General features: G+C 40.5%; 1 protein-coding gene across 4 annotated transcripts in view; it reads right to left on the reverse strand.

The window, feature by feature from the left end:
- Window positions 1-20,849, reverse strand: part of kif23 (kinesin family member 23) — an 84,656-nt gene that overhangs the window by 24,025 nt on the left and 39,782 nt on the right. For all 4 annotated transcript variants that reach the window (XM_084334873.1, XM_084334872.1, XM_084334871.1 and 1 more), the window contains 3 exons: window positions 8,204-8,365; window positions 1,808-1,974; window positions 677-850 (listed from right to left, as the gene is read on the reverse strand). In XM_084334873.1, coding sequence (XP_084190999.1) covers window positions 677-850; window positions 1,808-1,974; window positions 8,204-8,365 — 503 coding nt within the window. The remainder of the gene's footprint in view (window positions 1-676; window positions 851-1,807; window positions 1,975-8,203; window positions 8,366-20,849) is intronic.

Here is a 20,849-nt window from a genome sequence, read left to right on the forward strand (position 1 = left end):
GGCTACATATCAGCCTACATGTGGTGTTATTGACCATTTATCTTTTGTGAAATCTATAGATCTATAGATAGGCCTACCTGCCCCATTAGTACATTTTACTCAAACTGAGTACATTTGACTACATTTTTTTTGTCATTCTTATGTTGTGGCAGCAGCAGGGACGACGACTTCGTAACCTAGTTACTTTCAAAGTAACTAAGTTACTATGATAATCAAGTAATCAGTAAAGTAACTAAGATTACTTTTTAAAGGAGTAATCAGTAATCAGATTACTTTTACAAGTATTCTGTGGCATCACTGCTGATGAGTCAATAAGATAATTAACGACAGACCACATTGATATAATCCCCAATTGCTAGGAAAACATGCTAAACACTGGAAAAGGCTATTTATAATGCATGTCCCCTTTAAGGTTTGGACCATGTATACCATCATCACTACTGTCTGATTGAATCCTGCCACTCTACTTATAACAAAGTGCAAAGTAATAATGATGATATTGATATAATTATTACTACCTACTTTACCTGTACCCCCATGCTGCTATGACCTGAATTTCATAACGGAATAATTGACTATTTTTTTGCTAAATATCCTAGTCTCCATTGTTTGAACAGGTTGTTGGGTCACAAAGTATAAAACATGGATAGTATGCAGAAGAAGTAGAGCTACTCACGCATTCCTTCTCCCACTTGTACTGGGTGTCGGAGACGATGCCCTGCATGCGCTGCTCCATGCGTTTCTTCTCAATCATCTCCCTCTGCAGACGCTGCTCCCGGGTCTCCAGCTCCTGCCGCAGAGAGCGCTTGTCCTCCTCGTAAATGTTGGTAGTCTTCTGTAGGACGTCGATCTGACAGAAACAAAAAAAGCCACGTCAAAGAGATTTGACACAGACAAGAGTATGATTTTCATTTTCGTAAGTTCATCACTCAACGCAAAACATCGAAGCCAACAACATCCAGACAGTCACAAAATGGCCACTGTTTGACACACCGCTTGGCCTATTACGTGCTTCCAATCTTGGGTTATAAGACCAAACAGCCAACTAGCGGCAGTTTAAAAAAAACTGACCACCCTTGGTTACGCCTCTCAATGACCGGACAAATCACCACTGACGCTAAAAATGATTGACCGTTTGTGTAGCCAATGAAATTCTGAAAAGAATGACATCTTACTTGAGTTGGTTTTCTAAGACCGAGAAGCAGTAAAAGAGCACCGTAAGCAAGAGTATGAATGTACGCCTCTCTCTCCGGAGCACAAGTTGCACTGATCTATTGTCGTCGCTCCTCTGGGGGTTGAGGGTTTGTGTATGTGTAGGGAAGGGGTGGGGTATGTGACAAGAGATTAGTGGGGAGAGGGGACTGAGGTAGTGTTGACTCATCACTCCTTTTTGGAAAAACGCCTAAACATACCATTACATAAAGTGAAATGTGTAAAACACTCGTTTTCTGTGATATTGTTATCGACTTCAGGCTATGGCCCGGCAGTGTTTTCAGCGAGTAGATAGATCTGCAGGCATCAGTTTAGAAAAAAAAATCTAAAAATAAAAAATAAATCAGCGTTTCCTTTCAAAAGAGGCCAGACTTGTGCATCCGCTACAAGTGGTTCCAGAATACTGTCCAATTTTCTTTCAGTATGCAATCAACAGGCGTTTTATGCAAAATTTGCAGGACTGTTAAAGTTCTGGAAATAAATTATTTATCATCTCCCAATGTACTTTGATATTCTAGAAAGCAGTTTTAAGTTTACTGGATAGTTAAAGGTCCGTAAACCAACCGTCTTAGCTCCTTTTCTTCTGGGTTCTTACCTTGCATTCCTGCATCTTGGTCTTCTTCTCGATGCGGTCGACCTCAGTCTTCAGATGCTGAATCATCTTGTCCTTCTCAACCAGTTTGCCGTTCTGTTGGTGAATGTAGTTCTCTTTGCCGACAAGATTGTTGTCCAGTTCCTGCAGCAGGGATTTCATCATGTTTGCTGTGAAAAGAGTAAGGAAGGGAAGAGAGGTATGATCAGGGTTGGAAGTTATAACCAGCCAAATGCTAGGGACATTTTTGACATTGTAAGTTGTTAGTTTCCTGCTCTGGGTGAGCAAAGTAAAAGGGTTTCCGCTAGGCTTGTCACAATACCGGTGTTCAGGCATCCACAGAGTACATTACTTGCCATAGCAAATTATCATTATTTTAAAATAAATATAGAAACAACCCATTTAGTTAATGTTTGCATATCAGTGTCAACATTCATCATAAAAAAATAAATATATATAATCCAAGTTGTAAAATACCAATGATTTTATGTGTCATTAGTAGGGATGTCCGATATTATCGGCTGATATCGGCATTAAAATGTGATATCGGAAAATATCGGTATCGGTTTTCAATTTCTCTTTTTTTTAAATTTTTTTTGTATTATTTTTTAAACAAACACATAAACAAACATGACGACACACGATTAGATATACAAGCATTGTAAAACAGTGTACATCAGTTAACTCATCGTTTGGATAAATGTCTTATACAAGATATACCCCTAATACCTGCTATCTATTCCCCTACACACGTATGCTCTTGCTCGCACCCCCCGCCCTGGACCCCCCCATGGATAATCCATCCATTATCCTTCGCTCCCAACCAAACACTACGATTAAATGCTAGTTTTTATTCTCTCCACCACTTCTAACCACATTGTCAATTTGGATTCATTGAGACCCAAAATTCTAGCTGTAGATATTTCTAGATAAATCACATCGAGATATGTAAGAATCCAGACCTTTCGGCAAATTTTTTCCGGTTGAAACCATTGTGATGCTATCAGTTTTTTAGCCACTGTAATACCAGATAAAACCAATCTCTTTTGTTGTATAGGTACTGCATATTCAAAAACATCATTCAGCAGTAATATAGAGGGGTGTACAGGTATATTCAGAATTAAGAGATTTGATAATTGCTGGGTCACTTCTTCCCAGAATATCTTAACTGGTGGGCAGTCCCAATACATTGTGCATAAATGTCCCCTCGTCCCCATTTGTACATAAGGAGCATTTGGAGTCTTGTTTAAGACCCATTCTGTTCAGTCTTAGTCTTTTTACATTTCTATAACCTTCCATTTTTTTGGGGGGGAAACAGCGTTTTCGTTAGCCGGTAATTACCGGTATTTGACCGGCAAAATCTGTTGAAGTCAGACATTTAATCTTTCCCGTCTTAATGTCCGGTGAAAATGATTCCCTCTAAGCACAATTTGATTATTTGAATTGTATTAAAATAGGCTAAAATTAAATAGCCTATGCGATGAACGAAACAATCATTACATTTGCTTCATCGTTGCTTCTAATAATGACAACGACGTTGTCAGCGAGAGCTTAGTGCTGGGTTTGCGAGTGCATGTGCAGCTGCAGAGCCGGAGCAGCAGCGGCACAGTGCAGTACTCCAATTCAGCCATTGGCAATTCAGCTGTTGGGTGGGGCATACTCTCGCAAATAAGTCATTGGGAGGTGGAGAGAGAGAGTAGTCACGCAAACCCAGTTTATAGAAATCTCAGCACAAAGGGCGGCTACGTGGCGTAGTGGGCAAGGCGCTCGCCATGAATGCGGAGACGCTGGGCTCGCCTGTTCGAGCCCAGCGCTCCACATTGCTTTCAGTTTAGCTGGTCGTTCATACTAATACACATTGGCCGTATTAGGGGGTGGGAAACTGATGGGTGGGGATCGGGCGTTGTGGACAGCGACTCCTACAGGTCGGTTGGTGCGCCTGCGCAGTAGAATCAGGAAGTGTCGGGGGCAGCGTGAGCCTCCCACGCGTTACTCCTCGCCACTGAGAGATCGAGCTGCGCAGGTGAAAAGATGCGACTGCTGTTACCTCAAGTACCGGAAAGGACTTGTGCAATGTATGACTTAGTCCACATTGCAGCCGGCTTGTGGGAGGCAAGAAACAGCGTTCGTGACAGGGGAGGGTTGAATTGGATGATACGAAATTGGGATGGGAGAAAATATAGAAAATGGGAGAAAAAGTGGATAAAAAAAAAGAAATCTCAGCACATCAAGTCAGAAAAAGGCGCTTATTGACGTGAGGACTTGGCGCAACCTAACTTGAGTGTAGTCTTTTGAGAGAAGAGACCCAGGGCTTTCGAATAAAAAAAATAAAATAACTAGACTTCCCAGGTCACGCCAGCCCCTGTCAATCATCTGACTTGTAGCGCTAAGCTACAATGGTCCCGACTGGAAGGATGAGACATTTCTTAAGTTGTGCCTCAGAAGGAAACCGTCCTTCTGTAAACTGTAAGTTACATTGTTAATTTAGTTTAAATTTACTTTTCTAGTTTAAGTTAATTCAATTAAATAAATTGTAACTACAATATTGTATCTACAATTACATTTAAAACATTGTTCGTTTTTCAACCATATCTGCATGTTGACAATATCATTTCTTTATATTGAATGTTACATCCTGCTACCTTTTTCAGCTTCTCTATTTCAAGGCAATATTTACATAAAACTAGTAATTTCCTATATAAACTAATAAATTAAATAAAATGTTTCCTACTATTTATGCATAATCATCATCTGTTCTGTGCGCATGCGAGGGAACATGTATGCGCATGCACGCGGGAGCGCGCGTGCACGTGACGTCATTATAAACGGAGTAGAGGCACTTCTGAAATTACCACTGCACCCCTGCACCTGGTGGTACTAAATCCAGATTGAACTCTGCCATTGGAAAGGGATTTGGCACGATCCATAAATGCGTGACTTGGCCATAATAAGGTAATTTATAGGCCTGATATTCTATAATCATATTTCAAATTCAGTACTGCATCTACAAAACCTCCTGTTAATCATCTGCCCTTTATTCATTTGCTTCAATCTTTTGTACACGTGATCTCAAGAAGGTGCTGAATGAGCTCAGTGGCAATTTTAGCATGGTGTTATTCACTGTCAAAGATGATTAAAAATATATATATATATAGTTTTAAATAAATTTAAACAATAAACATTTATATTATCCTTTGGTTCATTACAAAATACTCAAGCCTAGTAACAGACACAATATTTCTGACACTGGGAATACATTCCCTGACCAGTTCCTAGAATAGATGTCCCTAGATACCAAGAACATGCTAATGGACCTTGTGGAAGTAGAGTAATCTTCCATTTACTGAAAATATGGCCAGGGCTTAAGAGGTTAAGCTAAACGCACACATGCCTCAAGGGATTTCAGAACCAGACTTCCGCTTGTGCTCGATTTGTTTCAGTGTTAAAAACAACCACTTTTAGTAGACATAAATGACTTGGCATCCAAAATAAGGGGGACAGATTTTCACAGGACATTATGACCGGAGAGATTTAACCTCTTCCGCCTGTGCGGTCCGGTGCCGGACCGCAAATTACATCACGTCATAAATCAAGCTCTCCAGACTGTCTGAGATTAAAAAAAAAAATATATATATATATATATATATATATATATATATATATATTCAAGAATAAACATAACCATGTCACAACAGCAGTTATAATGTATATTTTCATCAATACGTTTGTTTACAAATAGGGTAAAGTGTTATTAGTGAGATTTTAGTTTAAAAATGTTTGTTGTTGTGGTCGTGGAAATCAGCCATTTTGAATTACCGGCCGTCGGTGAATGTAGTAATTTTGACAGGGATTAAAGCAAAAAAAAATCTCCCGACAGTCATATTCTTATTTTAACCTCCACTGTATATATGTTTTTAATAGCGTTAGCGTTTTAAGAGAACTAGATTATTTTGAACATCTATTCTATTGACAGTTTGCTTTTACGTAATATCAATTCAGTTTTCAATTCATTAAATAAAACTGATACTTTACAAGGGTTGACTGACTGTCAGGGTTTTATGCACGCATAACATAAAATATAGATTTAAAATGTATGCATCTTGTACTTAATCCACAAGTCTTCTGCATCCAGAGGTTCTTCTAGTCTTTGGACTATAGACCAGTGTTGTAGCATCTACGGTCCTGACTGTGACTACAGACAGACCACTGTTGTAGCATCTACGGTCCTGACTGTGACTACAGACAGACCACTGTGTTGTAGCCTACTGTGCTGACTGTGACTACAGACCACTGTGTTGTAGAGCCTACTGTCCTGACTGTGACCCTACCGTTGTAGTTGTCACGCCAGGCAGGGAGGCTGTGTGCTGGAGAGCGTGAATGCAAGTCTTGTGGCTAGCTTCTGATTGATGGCGAGCTAGCACCCTTTTCCCATTACTGCCATAATGTAATTTCCTGTGGCATACGTTGCAAAAACACACCTGGCTTTTAGTTTTTTGCACCATGAACTAAAAGGCTTGTTATCATACCCAATTTCGTAGAGACAAGCCCATCTCCATTTATTTCTCACGCATTCTACCTACGATGTGCCTTTTTTTAGTATGCACACGTCCATGCTTATAGCATTACTAGCTAAACGGAAATCAAGTTTCCACGCTCATATGGGCTCCGATGAGTATCAGAGGTAGATCAACGCGTGAGAAATTAGTTTTGTTTGAGTTTTGTCCGCTAAAGTAGGCCTAATGCAGGATTTGTGCACATTTTCTGACATAGCCTAATGGTGTGAATGCGTTTCTTCTACTGGATCTACCTGCCTGTTCCATTGTCTATGTATGCTGAAGGTCGATCAAACCAAGTTTAAAAGAATAAAAGTGATTAAATATATCACGTTTGTCCTGTATATGTTTAAAGATAATGTAGCGTATATCAGCCTATGATTTATGGTAAAGTCAATCCCGCGGGGGTGTGTCATATAAAAAAACATCTCCTGACTTTTTTTACGGGCAAAGTCATATTCTTATTTTGACCTCCACTGTATCTTTTTATTTAATAGCGTTAGCTAAAAAGGAAAAGACACCCCGTATCAGGGTCTGACAGCACTACAATTACATTTTCATATAACAGGCTAACCCTTCAATAAGCTTTGTGGTCCGGGCATATGTGTCCATAAATCCATTTAGTTAGATCCAACTGTCTGAATGCATCTTGCGATTATTATTCATTTCCGACGACGAACTATTAGCACAATCCTGTCTCTCGAGTCGTTGCGTCCTGCCATTATTACTCGCCAATGACTATGCTTGGCGCGGCAGAAAATAAATGCCCTTTTTCATGATATTTGACGCCTCTGATTGGCTCAATTTAGTTTCAATCTGTATGCATCTACAAATCATATTATAACCAGGTAGCCAATTGACGGGAAATCCGTCAGACTCCGAATCAAATTGACTGAAATCCATCTCAAGACGGAACGTTTTAATGCATGCATTTTGAATCATTTTGAGAAGAGGACATCCAGAGCTTTCAATGAGCGTTGGATTTTTTTTTTAAACTACACTTCCCAACAGCTTCTAGCTTTCTGCAATTAATTTCTCTTACTCTGGATTATATACCACAAAACTAACTGTGCTCCAATATATGCCAATAACATTCAGTTTGTCTCCCCTATTTTGAGCATTTAGCAACCATCAGATTTGAAATCCGTTTCAAAATGGCAGAGCTCTTGCAAGAATAAAAAAAACCTACTGTACATACATTAGATTTCATTATCTGTTCTTTATGCACGCCTGGTGATACTAAATCCCAATTGAACTCTGCCATTTGAAAGAAGATTTTGCCGAATCCATAAATATGCAAATTGGCTATAATAGTCATTTATAGGCCTGCTATTCTATATTATTTCAAATTGCATTGGTGCGGATGGGAGAATTAAGTACTGCATCTACAAAACCTTCCGTTTAATCATCTTCCCTTTATTAATTTCAGAATATTTGTACACGTGATCTCAAGAAGGTACTGAACGAGATCAGTGGCCGTTTTTCATGTCTGGTCATTTTTAGCATGGTGTTATTCACTGTCAAAGATGCAAAGAAAAATCATAATTCATATTCTCCTTCGTTTCATCACAATTTAAGCAAGCCTAGTAATAGACACAATATTTCTGACACTGGGAATACATTCACTGATGTCCATAGATGTCCCTAGATACCAATAACATGCAAATGGACCTTGTAGAAGTGGAGCAATATTCCATTTACTTTGTATTTTAGGCGGATTTTCAGAAAATAGGGCTCCGGGCTTAAGAGGTAAATACGTCAACCAGCAACAGATTTAGCTTTAAAAAAAATAAAATAAAAAAACACGAATGGAAACCATGAAAGATAACAACGCTATGTATTCAACCTGTTTTGTTGTAGTCTTCAATGACCATCTGCCTGATTCTCTGCCTCTCCTCCAGCACTTCGATGATCCTGGGCAGAGTGATGTCATCGTGAGGGTCCCTCAGCTCACAGGAGGGCAGCGTGGGCAAGCTGAACAGCAGCTGGTGTATAGCAGCGGAGTTGTCTAGGAAGAGAACATGCATAAATGACACCATTTCACATGTGTATGTTCAGATGATCTTCTACAATGTGTGGAGGGGAAACTGACTGTATACTGCCACCTAGAGGCAGATTTATTCTGTAATGAGGTTAGTGATCCCATCACTATTTCCACGGTACATTTGCTTTTACACGTGGGTTTGCATGCGCAAGAGGGCGGAGCCACGTATCCTGCATTCCTTTGGAGCGTACTTTGTACATGTCCTCAGAAATGTACGCCGTGTCCCCAAGGTGTGATGAATTGTGTCAACAGTGGGGGCAGTGTGGATGTGTAAAACTCTGCGAAAATAAATGAAAACAGATCAGAGACTCTCGAGTGTCGCCATGTTTTATGTTTGCCTTACAAATCTGGACAGTTGATTGTTCACAAGATTTTCTTATATATAAAATTCTACATGCTGGCCAGAGAGGATTGGGCCCTGATCTGCCCCCTAGTGGATAGACTTTAAAAACCTCCAGGTACCTGCAAGATACGCAGGCAAGTATGCCTTTCACTGCACAGTCGCTTGTCTACTCATACACATCATTATAAGCAAGTATACTGTGGCCATAAGTGGCAGTAACGCATAAAGTTCAGCATTCCAACCATCACAAATGAGGAAGCAGCAGCGTTGTCCTCTGGGTAGAAAACAGGTGGAGTTTTCTGAATTAGCCTCTAATGCAGCGGTTCTCAAACTACGGGTCACGACACAAAGTGGGGTCGCGGGTAGGTGAATGAAATAAGAGAAAAAAAACAACGCGCCCACCTGGCAGCTGTTTGTATTTGTCATGTCTCGTCCCTTCATCAATGGAGGCCGACACAGTATTCAAATACACATCTCACTACATCCTGAGCATATATAATGGCAGAGACCACATCTCATCTTGTGTGTAACCCTGACACTCGCAATGGATAGGTTTGTTGTCAGAAGCGTGGAGAGAGAAGCAGCGCAGATTTTCCTGCCCCAATGCGTTGAATCTGGGACTACAAGGTCAGGAGACAGACCTGTTTGGACTCAGAACTCTGCTGATTGTCCTGGAGTGCCACAAAGGGAGATTTGGGGGCATTTACTCAACTTGATGGCTTTTTGGAGGAACCGAATGTTGCAAAAAATTATTTTGAAGACCATCATCTGTAGCCACATAGAAGGGCTCATTGAACAATTTCTGAACTATTACACGGAGAGCACGGACAATTTGGACAACTGGATCCTAGATCGGTTCATTACGCAACAGGCCTCCCCAGGGTTTCAGTTAGAAAAAATTGTTGCCGGTCGGTAGATTTCAATCTACCGGACAAATGGGATCAATTCCGGTCAGAGTTTATTGAGCTTAAAAACAATTGATAGGCAGGCTATATAAAGAATGACATCCTCAAGGCATTTATAATATTTTAACTTAAAACTAGGCTACTTTTGCGTATATACAGTCATTAATATATTCCAAATAAAATAAGTCCCGAGACTTCGTGCTGCTGCCGACTTAAAGTGTCGGTGGGCAGTATGCCCGACATTAATAAACAGCAGTCTGTTATAATCACATTTTTATGAGCTAACGAATTCCGTTATATTGGACATTTGTATTAATTATATCAAGTGAAGAACTGAGAAATTTGGCAGAGAGACGGCAACATTATAGTGAGTTTGCGTGATGACTATATCCACCTCCCAACGACTTCAGTGCTGGATTTGCGAGAGCATGCAGCTGCAGAGCCGCAGAGCCAGCTGTGTTTTCAGGTCCGGTCTGGGGACCGCTCAGCAGCGCCCCCCACCCAACAGCTGAATTGCCAATGGCTGAATTAGAGTACTGCACTGTGCGGGCACAGCTCTGTGGGTACTGCGGCTCTGCAGCTGCATGCTCTCGCAAATCCAGCACCAAGCTCCCGCTGACAACATCGTTGTCATTATTAGACCTGCTTGGTGAAGCATCAATGGAACAAATGTAATGATTGTTTCGTTCATCGCATCGGCCATTTAATTTTAGCCTATTTTAATACAATTCAAATAATCAAATTGTGCTTAGAGGGAATTATTTTCACCGGACATTATGACCGGAGAGATTTAAATATTCGGACTTCAACAGATTTTGCCGGTCAAATACCGGTAATTATCGACTAACGGAAACCCTGGGCCACCCACTGCTGAGCAGGAGGCGCAAATTGATCTTTCGTGTGTCAAGAAAGTAAAGTTCACTGGACAGGCCAGATTTTCAGCAGACATATATAAAAAGACAGATCGCGCCTCAGAGTAGAAGCGGATCTGCGCCTCTCTCAGCACAAGGGAGCCACGTATTATGGAACTGTTCAAATGTACAAGCACAACCGTCCCATTAAGTCTAGTTTTTTTTTTATTCTTGAAAAAGCGCATGTGAACGCATTTTCTTTTTTTATGTTCTGGCAACATATTTGGGCTAAATATGCCTAGTTTTATAAATGTGTATACAGAAACAATTCCGTTGCTTTTGTTGATAATATTCATTAATTTCATTGATAACAGTGCTGTAATTTCATTTTCTAATAAATATGCATGATCAAGTTCAACGTGGGCTTTTATTTTGATATTCCTTATTTTCACATTGAAATTACGCAATACATCAAGTGTGGGGTCACCAAAAGAAATCTTAAATAAATAGAGTCGTTTTATGAGAAACCCTGCTCTAATGGCACGTTAACAGTGAGAGCGCTTTGGCTGCATTGTGTAGAACTGGCCTCTCTAAACTTAATGTCTTTGGGAAGCGAAAGAATGGAAGGGGAACACACTTCAGTCCTCAGTCTGTGGCACTTTTCCATGAGTGCTTCTAAATAGAATGTGTGAATATGCTTTACTTGGCATGCAGAGCTATGCTGTAGTAAATTAGTTTACCTTAGGGTTACCACAGATGCAAGATTGACAGCATCCATGTTCAAAGATTGGCAAAACTCACAATTGCTATTCGATATTCACTGGGAACTACTAATTGAAGATAAACTACCCACATTTGTTTTCACTTAATAGCGAATGTGAGATAATCAAACAAACCGCTAGATATTTAGGGGACGCAGCAAGCTAGCTTTATTTCCATGAACAAAAGTAGTCATTCCGAAAGTACATTGTTGATGCTTGAAATGTCTGAGCTTTGATGTTAACGTATGGTTGTTTTTACTTAACTCATTCAGCGCCGGAGCTATATGCCCGATATAGGTCTAGATGGCCACCTCTTTAATCAATGAGAGGAGTGGGAGATTTGAGTGCTTAAAATATCTTAAATTATGGCTATGGGTCTAATACACTCGTCGCTTATCAGTGAGTTGCTTGCAGTCAACATGTACAAAACGGATCGTTTTTTTCATCAGTACATTTCCGTTTTGAATACGAGTATAGTTTGTGATTTCTAGTCATTCCAGAGAAACACGATAATAGCCCTTTAGTGGAATACACAAAACACGGTCATTTTTCGGCTGATTATCGAATCTTCCTGAAATCAACGCTAGATCATAATTATTATCCTTCCTCGTGCACGCATGCAATGTTGTTTACCGGCGCGCCAATCCCCCCCCTCCTCCCACCCAACGGAAAACAGCCACACATACAGCATCGATCGGGTAGAAATACATATCTGATAAAATTTATATATAATGTTCTTACCTTGTATCTGATGTAATGCAAAAGAAATAATCCAATTATCTGATCGCCATTATAAGTACTGGGCGTGGAGGTCAGAGCCTCGCAGATCCATCCTTGAAATCAGGTTACCTCGCCTGATTATTTAAACCACGCCCGCACGGCTTGGATCGTCCCAGAAAAAAAACGATACCATTCCCAGTGAGTGCAATACCAGCCGAACGGGAGATAATCCAACAAGATAGCTAGCTGGCTGCTGTCATTGCTAATAGCTAACACTAGCGGACCAGGCTAACAGTGGGCCTCATTCACGAAGCGATATGAGAACAGATTTCCTATTATTTTGTTCTTAACTAACATTTCTTCTTATTTTGTTCTTACCTGGGATTCAGAAATGTTCTTATTTTTGCTTTTCCCTTAGGCAAGACCAAATTCTAAGAGTGGTCGAGAGCACTCTTACCCAGATAAGAAACTTAATATAAATTTACATTTATAAAAAAAGAAAAAAGGCTACCATTGGTCAATTGCCCCCAAATATGACTTTAATAATTATTATTACCGGTATTATAGTAACTTATTGCGTGCTTCTGAAATGGATTATTGCCGTTAGAACAGTTAGATGCTCTGGCCGCCGAGGCCGTACGCATATTAAAGATAGTCTAGATTTGCAGAGCCAGATGAGTGGCTGCTTAACTGTTTCAGTGTATTGTAATCTGGTGTGTAACCTCACCTGACACTGCAACTCTGAGTCAGTGAGACAAGAGCAAAGTTCCGCGATGCACGACGTGGAAACATTTGCGTGATTTTGCGTGAGCTCCCATGCTCGCGTCAGTGAGTGGATCGATGAGAGATTTCTCCCGTGGTAGATCTCGACGGGGGGCACGACTTCTCAAGGCACTTCCATCAGCGAAAAAAACGTCTGGAAAAGGTCAGGGCGCAATGTGGGAAGATCCACGCAATAATATTCACGGGAGTAGATCTCGTCGTGGGACACAGGTTCCCAATGCATTGTCCTGTGGGATTATGCACCCCACGGCAATATTAATTGAGGGGCGGATTTGAGGTGATGGAGAAATGAATCGTTCCAGCAAAGCATTTTACAATACGTGTATGCGTGTGCACTCGTCGTGCGCCGAGACTGCCTCGCTAAGCCGTTTATTTATATGTATTTATTCATGGAGGATTTATCCACTCTGTTTGGATGGTGTATTGTACTTGTGCTGTACAATGATGCAAGGCTTCTATCTAGTGATGCACTGATGTGAAAATTGTAGGGATTTGTAGGGATTTTGTCTCTGTGCGTGCATTTAGCTTTGGGAATAGACGCTCCGTTAGCATAGCTTAGCTTCATCACTGGAAGTGAGGCAGATCCGTAGCCTTACAGTGCCTTACAGTGTATTGCAAGGTCTGACATTGACCAACCTTGATATGCATGACCTTGGTGGGCTCTAGGTCAACTCCTGAAAAGGGGGTCAATGTCAGACTTTGCAATCAAAAGTTAGGAGGCTAATAACCCTTGACATAATTTCAGTGCGCCCCCTAACTTTTGATTGCAAGGTCTGACATTGACCCCCTTTTCAGGAGTTGACCTAGAGCCCACCAAAGTCATGCATATCAAATTTGATCAATGTCAGACCTTACAATACACTGTAAGGCACTGTAAGGCTACGGATCTGCCTCACTTCCAGTGATGAAGCTAAGCTATGCTAACGGAGCGTCTATTCCCAAAGCTAAATGCACGCACAGAGACAAAAAAAGGTATGCATCTTCTTGTCTAACTCCAGGGAAGATGTTAAATAAGCTAATTTCCCAAAATGTTGGAGTTCCCCTTTAAGGCGAGACACTGCAGGTGAATAGTCAAATATACTTTTTTTGTTGATTTTGAGATTGTTATATTTTGCTTCCTAAACATGTCTTCTATGAAACTAGTGACAATAAAACATCAACACACATTTAGTTGTTTATTTTACATCATTTTGCCTTATTGCATCCATAAATGTGCACATATTTAATGGGGAAGTGCCTCATTTGCATATATAAACATACATTTCAGAAAACTTTCAATATATTTTTTCTTAGTTTATATGTACATAACAAATTGGGAAAGTTTCATAGTGATATCTATTCAAATATGTTTTGCCTATTAGGGGGTACTACACTGTACTACACTGTTTGTAGCCTGTGTGTAGTTCTGTTCAGTTCAATAACATCATTATTATTATTATTCAGTTATCAGGCATGTGTTTAGGTTGTGTATTACTAATGGTTTGATTAGGTATTGTGTTTGTAAATATCAGTTTAAAAAAAAAAGTATGGCATTTTACAATACAGAACTTTGAAGGCGTTTTCCCAAAAATGAGTTTTAAGAGTTTTTCCTCATACTCTGAGCCAGAAATCTCCACTTCAGTAGCACTCACATACACCAAACCTTCCAGTTCTATTCATATCTATGTTCTGAAGGTATTTACAGAAGGGTTTGTTGATATCGCATTCATACCCTGATTTATATCACATTTTATTCCTAAAAACATGGCGAAATATGGAATTTTACCATAAAAATGGACTGAATGGAGTATTTTCTGATTTATGTAGTGATAAAAAGAGATATCCAAAATTCCCTCTGTAATAACCTTTGGCTCTAATATGTTAACAAAATGAAACTATAATTTTGAAAATGGCTTTATCCAATGTTCAGATTTCTGTCCTGGAAGTATATGCAAATTAGTGCATATTTAAGTAGATCATGCCTCATTTGCATATTTAAACATACAATTTCAGAAAACTTGTAATACAAAAAAGTCTTGTCTTAATATCAGGGTATCTGCAGGTTTAGCCCAGTCAGATTGAATGCTTTTTAAGACTTTTTAATGCCACTCAGAATTAAATTTAATACCAATTTCACAATAACAAAAATCATGCAACGACACCAATTAGTTTAAGTTTAGGGACACATTGGTCCAAAGATGTTTATTAAAACATAACTTGGAAACTTAAAAATCTTGAACTTAAAGGAGTAATTGGATTGGATGAATTTCAACAAAGGGGTGACCAAACATAAATAGCAAATATAGCTATACAAAATATACCAGGGGCCAAGCAGCAAGTGCAACAGCCACTGTCAGAACACATAACTATTACCACCCTCCCCAGGGTATCAAAAAAGTCAACCAACAAACAAGATTCTTGTACCGGATCTCCTCACTGGTAAACAAGAATACCCTGAAGACTCTAACAGGAGCACTCATTCAAGGGTACTACGACTATGCTTGCACCTCATGGTACCAAAGCACCTCAAAGGCACTAAAAACAAGATTACAAACATCACAAAACAAACTGGTCAGACTACTACTTAACCTCACTCCTAAAACCCACTTTACCCCTGCCCACATTCAAAACCGCTCTTAAAGAGCACCTACGGGAGGCTGCAATTAGAAACTGGGCACTGTAAATGTCCAACCCCCCCCCCCCCCCCTCTTCTAATGTACAGTCTCCTCCCCATCATATGTATATATTTTCTGTTAGGATCTCTGGGTAACAGTACTGTATATTTGCATATCGTATATGTCACAATTGTAACACTACAGTACTATATAGTATACCTGTATGTCATGTATGTCCCTATGCCATAAATGTCATGATGTCATGTATGTTGAGTATGTCATAAATGTCATGTCACTATAATTGAAAATGGGGGACCCTGATGTAAACAAGACACACGTCTTTCTCTGGTCTGCATCCCCTTAACAATTGTGTGTATTGAGCCGTACTGTACCCATTCTGCATTCATTCATTCAGTCGTTTTGTTTTTGTGGTTTTGGTTGAATGAATGAATACTTTGTTTAACAGATTGCAGAATGGGTACAATACAGTACGGCTCAATACACACAATTGTTAAGGGGATGCAGACCAGAGAAAGACGTTTGTCTTGTTTACATCAGGGTCCCCCATTTTCAATTCATAGTGACATTTATGACACACTCAACATACATGACATTTATGGCATAGGGACATACAGGTATATAGTACTGTACAGTTACATTTGTGACATATACGATATGCAAATATACAGTACTGTTACCCATAGATCCTAACATACATGGGAGGATACTGTACATTAGGAGGGGTGGGTGGGAGGAAGAAATACATAGTGGGTGAAGCTCTCATCGAACATAAACACAAACGTGTCCTTGTTTACATCCGTGAATAGATTATTTTCAAGTTAAGACCTCAGCTTCAAGCTTTGGCGTGGAGCCGAATGTTATCCGGACTTCTGTTGGTGCAGATGTTATAGTCCTACCTGAGATGGCGCAGCTGGTGTGGAGGCAGGCGGGGCCGAAAATAAATGCGAAATAGTAGTTTGCAGGCGGTTTTTGCAGAGCGCTCAGCATGTGCGACGCGACTGCTCTTTTTTTTTGTTGCAGCGGGGCTTGTAATGGTATTTGACTGGGACCAACCATTGCGCAAACAGTGGATTGTCGAGCCAGTTCTCGTTAAATTGGCACTTTCCCATATTAACGAGTGCAAATGCTAAACTAAACTAAACGTAACGTTAGCGTTATCGCTTCGCCTTGCTAACGTTAGCTAGACTCCGTTGCTGAAATGGTTCCCCGGCCAACACATTACACAAGGAGTTGTGTTGGTTCCGCCCCATTCCGGTCTGCGTGATTCTACAACACGGTCAATGAAAAGTCAAACTTTATCTCCCGTTAACCGTTTTCCCCCAGATTTCATAATAAAACATATGATATGGCATTTTATCTTTCCTTTCTATGACATTTTTAAGACCTCTGAAAATGGATTTAAGACATTTTAAGACAAACTAAGGCCTTAATTATTGATAAACAAATTTAAGACCTTTTAAGACTTTTTAAGGATCCGCGGACACCCTGAATATAAGTAATCAACTGGGGAAGTTTCATTGTGATATCTATTAGTTAATTTTTTTACCCTATTCACCTGCAGTGTCTCCCCTTAAGACTAAAAGACTACAACGATTGATGACGACTTCCTGTCCTCGCATTTCCATTTCCGGTTTAACGATAATACATTTTCAACAACAGATTGCTGCTAATTAAACACTTCATTTAAACGGAGTAACGTTAACGTTATGTCAAGTTCATACGTGTAGTGTAGTATGAACTCGTCATTAGGGATGGGAATTGATAGGATTTTATCGATACGATTCCATTATCGATTCTGCTTATCGATTCGATTCTTTATCGATTCCCTTATCGATACCTGATCAATTTATAATTTAAATAAATAAATTGGAAATGCAACAGAACTACATTTAGTCATTTAGCTGACGCTTTTATCCAAAGCGACTTACAAGTTCTGTACGACAAGCCATCAGGAAGGGCACAACTCTATCAGCTGAGCAACAATGTTCATCAAAGTGTTGAGTGCTACAGTGTAGGTTAGTTTATTAGGACAAGTGCATGACAGTACGGTTAGTTAGGGTTAGATATATTTTTTTTTATTCAGTCAGGCTTCAGGACTGGTCACTCCACAGAGACAGCCCTCATTGCGGTCACAGAGGCACTTCACTTAGCAAAAGCGAAAGGCCTCTCCTAGCCGAATTTCCGGTGCATCCCTAGAAAATTGTGGCCGATACCGATAACAATATTGCTGTTCTGGCCGATACTTACTGATGTCGATATCTCTGTATAGAAAACACTTTTATGATCATCAAATAAAGAGCTATTTTCCAAAACAATTTTTTTTAAACTTTTGTAACTTATTTTCAGAAATGATATTTTGAAACTATTTAAGGCCAAACATGTAAATTATATCGGCCCCATCTTGATATCGGACCGATACTGATGTGTACAAAAAACTGCCATATCAGCCGATATTATATCGGCGGCCGATATATCGTGCATCACTACTTCTATCCTCCCTACAACCGACCAGTGGGGGGCATATGCGAGCGACGTTCAAGACAGGGGAGAATTGGAAACACGAAATTGGGATTGGAGAAAAAATTGAAAAATGAGAAGGGGCGGCTACGTGGTGCAGTGGGCAAGGCGCTCACCACTAATACTGGAGACTGGGCTCGAACAGGTACGCCTTCCTGTTCGAGCCCAGCGCTCCACATTGCTTTCAGTTTAGCTGGTCGTCCGCACTAATACACATTGGCAGTTAGGGATGGGTACCTTTCACATTTGAACCGATACGGTACCGGTACCCAACGGTACCTTTTTTTCGGTACTTTAGTCTAAAAAAAATTTATTTACCTACCTAAAAATAATCCTAACTTCAATTTCGACCGTTTTCGGCTTGCCATTGCTCCAACTGCTTTGTTGTTGAATCAAGTCAAATCCTAGGTAAGCATATATTGTGCGTGTGAACGTTGACGTGAAGAAAAAAAAAAAAGGTAAAAAAGTATAATAATAATAAAAAAAAAAAAAAGTATCTCACTTGAATCGATACTCTGTAGTACCGACGTGTTTCGGTTCGGTACCTCGAAAGAACCGAATTCGGTACCCATCCCTATTGGCAGTATTAGGGGGAGGGAAACTGATGGGTGGGGATCGGGCGTTGTAGACAGCGACTCCTACAGGTCGGTTGGTGCGCCTGCGCAGTAGAATCAGGAAGCGACGGGGCCCCTCCAAAGCCCCGACAGATCGAGCCGCGCAGGTGGAAAGATGCGACTGCTGTTACCTTGAGTATCGGAGGGGACTCGTTAGGGACGGGTACCGAATTCGGTACTTTTAAAAAGGTACCTAACGAAACACGTCGGTACTAGAGTATCGATTCACGTGAGATCCACCGGTGCCAACTTTCGGTACTATGCGAAAAAAGAAAAAAAAATCCGATGACGTCACGTTTTGTTGACCGCAAAAACGAAACCGCACGTTAAGGCACAATACATGTTGTCAAACTCTCTTTGGGTGTTTGCAATTCATGGGGACTGGGGAGTATATGTCTCTGATATCTATCTTGGTAGTGGGCAGGTTGTTAGAAAGTGTAACTCAGTTTCCACATCTGCTCTGTCTGACATGGCTGTTAGCCTAGCCACGGAGAGTCTTTAGAGGAGAGGAGATTGAATCCGGGACACAATGAGACACTGGCTCTGTTCATGGTCACGAATGGATTCCAGCTTAATTTATTTACTACAGATGACAAACGTGTTGTTTCCGTTTCTTTTTTTACATACTTGCGCCACACGGAACAACTGATCACTACAGCCCAGCATCATATTACTGTAGCCAGTCTCTTGAAACACCACCATCTCCAAGCGTTCTTTTGCCATGTGCTCGCGCTGCCACGTGGGTTTTATTTTTAGCGGTCGGCTTACTCCTTCCATAGTTTCACATATTTGTAACCCGTTTAACATTCTTAAGCCGACGTTAGCTAAGCTAACCGTCGGACATAACGTTAGCTCCTAGGGCTACAGTGCAAGCCGCGTCTCTACAATTCATAGCCGCATTTCTGCAGACCCCTCTCCGATTGGCGGAGCGCGCGCATGCGCCGCGACAAGCTCCTCTAGCCAGGAGTCGAAACTCCGTTAAGCTCCAGAGAGAGAGGCTGAAAACCCACAGTTGTTGCCCGACGGATGGGAGCCGAATCCCGGATCCGAGTTTTCTGATGAATAGCCCCAAAATATAGAGGTTGCGAACGCAATTTATACGCATGGAAGTATTGATTACGCCATAACGATTCATTAAAAAAATATAGCGTTAACTGGAATATGTTGCGTGTGCCTTTACACACATGTTGGATAGGATTATGTAATTGGTTTGTCATTAAAAACCAATAATAATCGCTCGCCGGCTTCGCTGACCAGAGCTCTCTCAGATTCAAAGTTTTAATTGCAGCCTGGAACATGCATGTTTCGGAACCAATGTGTAACTAGACAGTTACAATATAACATTTATATTAATTAACCCAGTTAATGCCTTAAGAGAAAGAGTCTGGTGTTCAATTGCTACGGAAATGTTGTGTCTTACTAATAATAACTAATTCCTTGGTCAATAGAAGTCTGTGATACTTTCTGAATATGATTTGGGAACATCAAATGGGCAGGCCGCGAAATAACGTTACAATGTACAGTTTCTGACAGCTGGCTGTGTTGTGAAATGTGCATAACGTTATGAATAAACCGCGAAGTCACGCGAAATAACGTTATACGCGAATCTGGTAGTACATTTCCAATCAGAGAGGGGCTTCGCTCAACCAATCAGAGAGGGGTCTGCAGAAATGGAGCTCAACCAATCAGAGAGGGGTCTGCAGAAATGCGGCTACGAATTGTAGAGACGCGTGCAAGCCGGCACAACTCGGGACAGATGAGTAGAGGATGCGACGTCGGTAAACAAGCCACACACACCGCAGCAGAGCGGGTCTTCTCCAAGCGGGGGTGGAGCAAAAAGAACTGCTAGAATACTCAATCAGCAGCAAAGTAGTTCATTGCTGCTAGATTGTTTGTTTAATCAGTTGTAAAATACTTTACATTAGTAAGATGTAAATAATAATAAAGTAATAATAATACATTATTTATTAAAATATTAAGTTTGGATTTTATTTTTTTTACAACCGAGGTAGGTAGATACCATTTTTAGAGACTAAAGTACCGGAAAAAGGTACCGTTGGGTACCGGTATCGATTCACAGGTACCGGTTCAAATGTGAAAGGTACCCATCCCTAGGACTCGTGCTATGTATGACTTAGTCCACATTGCAGCCGGCTTGTGAGAGGCATGAAACAGCGTTCAAAGACAGGGGAGGGTTGAATAGGATGATACGAAAATTGGGATGAGAGAAAAATAGAAAATGGGAGAAAAAAAATTGATAAAAAAAAATAATGATTAATCATTCAACACACCTGGGTAAGAACAGATTTGGACGTTAAGAACGGGTTGATGAATGGGGT

This window comes from Notolepis coatsorum, assembly GCF_963971535.1.
Source record: "Notolepis coatsorum genome assembly, chromosome: 18".
NCBI classification, from domain to species: domain Eukaryota; kingdom Metazoa; phylum Chordata; class Actinopteri; order Aulopiformes; family Paralepididae; genus Notolepis; species Notolepis coatsorum.